Raw genomic sequence first — 3629 nt, 5'->3', positions numbered from 1 at the left:
AGGCTGCACGGGCAGAGCCGGTCGCTTGGTCACTTCAGAAGGCACACGTGGCTCTCGGTAGCCTCTTAGATAGGACTAAAATGTGGCTTGGGGGTATTTTCCCACGTGTTCTGCTGTGAGCCACCTCACTGCTTTAGAGCCTTCCACACACAGCCCTGCTATTCAGATCACCCTGCTCGGGGTTTGCAGGAGATCTATTAAACATGAGCTTCAGCCATGATACACCACGTTAACAACACGTCACTTACAACAAGACCCACTCGTGCCTCCCACCAAGGAGCACAGGTCCTGGTCAGACCATCCGACATCGCCATCTGCCCACCCAGCACCCACCAGGACCAGCCTGGCCAGACCCCCTCCAAACTCCCGCAGCAGCAGCCATAGAGCATTGCCCACCCCCCTCCCCCATGAGAACACGCGAAGGGGAAGTTGACAGAAAACCTCAGAATATGCAAGTTAGAAAATGCAAAGTTTCCACTGCGGCTCCTTCCCTCCTTTCCCCCTGAAGGCAGCTTCTCCTTGCACCCAGCAGCCTCCCTCCTTCCCCTTTCTGCATGCTCACCCCAAGCAGCGGTAGAGCCAAAAAGCCCAGTGAGCCCCTTCCCAGTAGGCATTTACCAGGACCATGTGTGCTCCCGACATGTCTGTGCAATGGAAATGGGATGCAGGGGGGGGGTCCTCATGCTGCAAACACGTGGAACACACCACAACATCTCACCATTCCAGCACAAAACTGCTTCCCACCTGCACATTCACAGTGCCTCCCGATGACAGGAGTTTCTGAAGACTTAGATTTCAAACTGACTCTTTTGCTTCCGAGATCCAGGGGAGTTCAGGTGCTCTGCCCCTGCAATCTGCTCTATCCCACACTCCGAGTTAGCAAAGGGGATTAGAGCCCCGAAAAGCATCGCCTGACAATTCCCATGTAGGCGGGAGCACCCTCGCAAGGCGGACCCAGAGCACTTCCAGCCTGGAGCAGCAGCACGAGCACGGGCATCGTGCTGCGCCTGGCCTGGCAGAGCCTCCTCCCTGGTATTCGGTTTAATTTGGGAGCAGAATCACCCCCAGCCCTCCCGCTGTGGCGCAAGTTTTCCATCTCGGTGACACATTTTTCTTCCCCCTGTATTCCACCTTTTGAAGTATTTGATACGGAACAGATTGCGAGAGGCTGGGGTTTAATTCAGGAGAGGCTGCTCGGATGCTTCCTGATAAAAATAGAGCCTTTTTTCCCCTTCCAAAGGAGCTGGGTGAGCAGCTCTGGGGTGGCTGTGTGCTCCAGAAGCAACGTGCAGCTGGTCACCAGCATCCAGAGCCCCGCGGGCACCCACTGAAGGGCAAGAGAAGCCCCAAAATAATCTTGTTGGAATTTCACCTGCAGCCGGGCTGTCCATGGAGGAAACTAACAGGTGCTGTCTATAAAAGGGGCCTGGAATCTGCAGTTCGGGGGAAGCCAAGAAGAGAGACCCCAGGATAAGGTGCTGAGCCATGCAGATCCCGGTGCGGCCCAGGGATGCTTGTAGTAAGGGCTGTATTTTACAGACATGACATCAGAGGAAGCTTCGGATCACACACAGCCACCATTTGCGAGCTTCCCTCCTACAGCCTTAGCAGAAATTCAGCTTGAAAGCCAGAGCCCCACGAGCAAACAGATTTCCTCTTTAGGGGAAGCTCTGAGAAGTGCCTGCACGGCACAGATTTTGCAACAGGGCTTTGCAATCTGACTACTGAGCACCTCGCTTCTCTTTGCCCTAGAGGAAGAGCTCCAGCAGGACCTGCCCTTTCCCCTTTGCCTCTGCAGAAGCACTGTCGGAGCAGCCGGAGCCTGGGCCAGCTCTCCTGGAGCCCAGGCTTCGCTTGAGCCATGGCCCAGGCGGGTTTACCGCAGGGTCTTCACTGTATGGAAGTCAAGACTTAAGATCTGCATGCTCGCACCCGGAATCAGGGATGCAAAGCACGGCTTTCCACCCCAGGATGGTTCCTTCCCTATGGCTGGCTCGGGAAAACGGGGTTCTTAGTCCCAAGGCCATGTTTAATTAAACTCAAGCGCGTTGCAGGAGCCATTCTCCCGTGGCAGGAAATCACAGCGGTTCACTGAGAAACGCCGCTCACCGCCAAAGCCTTCTTGGCTTTCAGCAACTGGGAGTTTTCAGCTTGGGGCCAACACTTCTCAGTTGTGATCAGGCAACTCAAAGCAAGAAGTGTTGTGCTGAAAGCATTTGCTTTCTGCTCAAGTTTGCGCTCAAGTCCCTGCCCAAGGAAAGCTTTGACGGTAAATAGTTCTGATGGGCCTGGGAGAACATGGGCTTCCCACACGTGGGAGCCTGGCTGGGTTGTCTGTAGTGGGATCCAACTGGAAGGTGGGAATTTTGGACAGAGCAGGAAAAAAGCCCAACAGCAAGATGGTCCTGAAGGCGCATTGCTATTGACCCATCCCTCCCTGAAGGTGCAGACAGTGCTGGGCAGGAAGGAGAGCAATTCCTTATCATGAAGAGCACTGAAATGAAACACCCTAGAAAGAAAACCTCCTTGAAAGCAGCAGCCACCAAAGGGCTTTGTTCCTGGTAGGGCAAGAAACTTCCCACCGCTAGTAAGGGAAGGGAAACAGCCAGAGAGCAGCACAAACCCCGATCACCTCATGCTGCAGCACCAGGGGCTGGTGGAGCCCTGAGACATGCTGGAGGCCAGCAGCAGGAGTCCCGTGGAGGGCTGGGGGACACAGGGGCAGCAGCAGGAGCCTGGGGCAACCTGTGCTCACAGCAGGGTTGGGTGGCGCAAGATGCCTGGAGGGATGGTGCAATCCCACCACTTCAGTGCTCAACAGTTGGGTTAGAGCAGCAGGAACTGCACTCTGGGGGAGTAAAGCAGGGGGGTAGAAAGAAAAACAAGTTCATTGAAAGGTTTGGGTTAGAAGGAACCTTAAAGCTCCTCCAGCTCCAACCCCTGCCACGGGCAGGGACCCCTTCCCCTAAAGCAGGTTGTTCCAAGCCCCTGTGTCCAACCTGGCCTTGATGGGGCATATCTGAAGTCCATGGCAGAGGAGGCCGGCAGCCCTCAGCACAACCTTCCCCCTGCCTGCTCCACCATCCTCCCTACCTCCGGGCAACCTCTGAGCAGGAATTTGGGCTGCTAGCAGAGATTTTCCTCTCACGTAGCTGGCAGGGGGTGCTAGCAAATGGGTGGAAACAACATGCCGCTTCACGTCCCTGCCTAATTCCCTCGTCTGGCTGGGAAGGGGAATGTCTGCCTTGAAGTTTGCTGCTGGAGGAGCCGCGGAGCGAGGCCCCTGCGGGAGGGGAACCCATCACCGCGCTCTAGGTCACCGCGGAGAAAGGTCAAACCGAACAGCATCATGTCGCGGTCGGGAGGTGCGCGGCGAAGGTGGGGGGGAAGAGGCGAGGGTGGAGGGGAAAGGAAGGCAAAAAAGAAGGGAAGAGTCAAGGGAGCAGCAGGGCCGTGGCTTACCTGGCAGGGAGAGCAGCACCAGGCAGGTCAGCGGCCAGGGCCCCCGGGGAAGCAGCTCCATCGCCGGTGGTCTCGGGGCAGCGGGGGCTGGAGATGCTGCGGAGCTCCGCGCTTGGCTTTTGGGTTTAATAATAGAAGAAGAAAAGGGGAAAGGCAGATTGCGGCCG

At 56.4% G+C, this 3629-nt stretch overlaps 1 protein-coding gene across 1 annotated transcript in view; it reads right to left on the bottom strand.

Annotated features, from left to right (window-relative positions):
- The window catches only part of LOC104413557 (tyrosine-protein phosphatase non-receptor type substrate 1-like), a 7954-nt gene extending 4431 nt beyond the window's left edge, over positions 1–3523 (bottom strand). Inside the window, exon 1 of the mRNA XM_010024586.1 lies at positions 3463–3523. Coding sequence (XP_010022888.1) covers positions 3463–3523 — 61 coding nt within the window. The remainder of the gene's footprint in view (positions 1–3462) is intronic.
- Between the last annotated feature and the right edge of the window lie 106 nt (positions 3524–3629).

The sequence above is a fragment of the Nestor notabilis genome, unplaced genomic scaffold, assembly GCF_000696875.1.
Source record: "Nestor notabilis isolate BGI_N333 unplaced genomic scaffold, ASM69687v1 scaffold20981, whole genome shotgun sequence".
Taxonomy (NCBI): domain Eukaryota; kingdom Metazoa; phylum Chordata; class Aves; order Psittaciformes; family Psittacidae; genus Nestor; species Nestor notabilis.
Note: the sequence above shows the minus strand (reverse complement) of the source record. Positions and strands in the feature narration are given on the sequence as shown.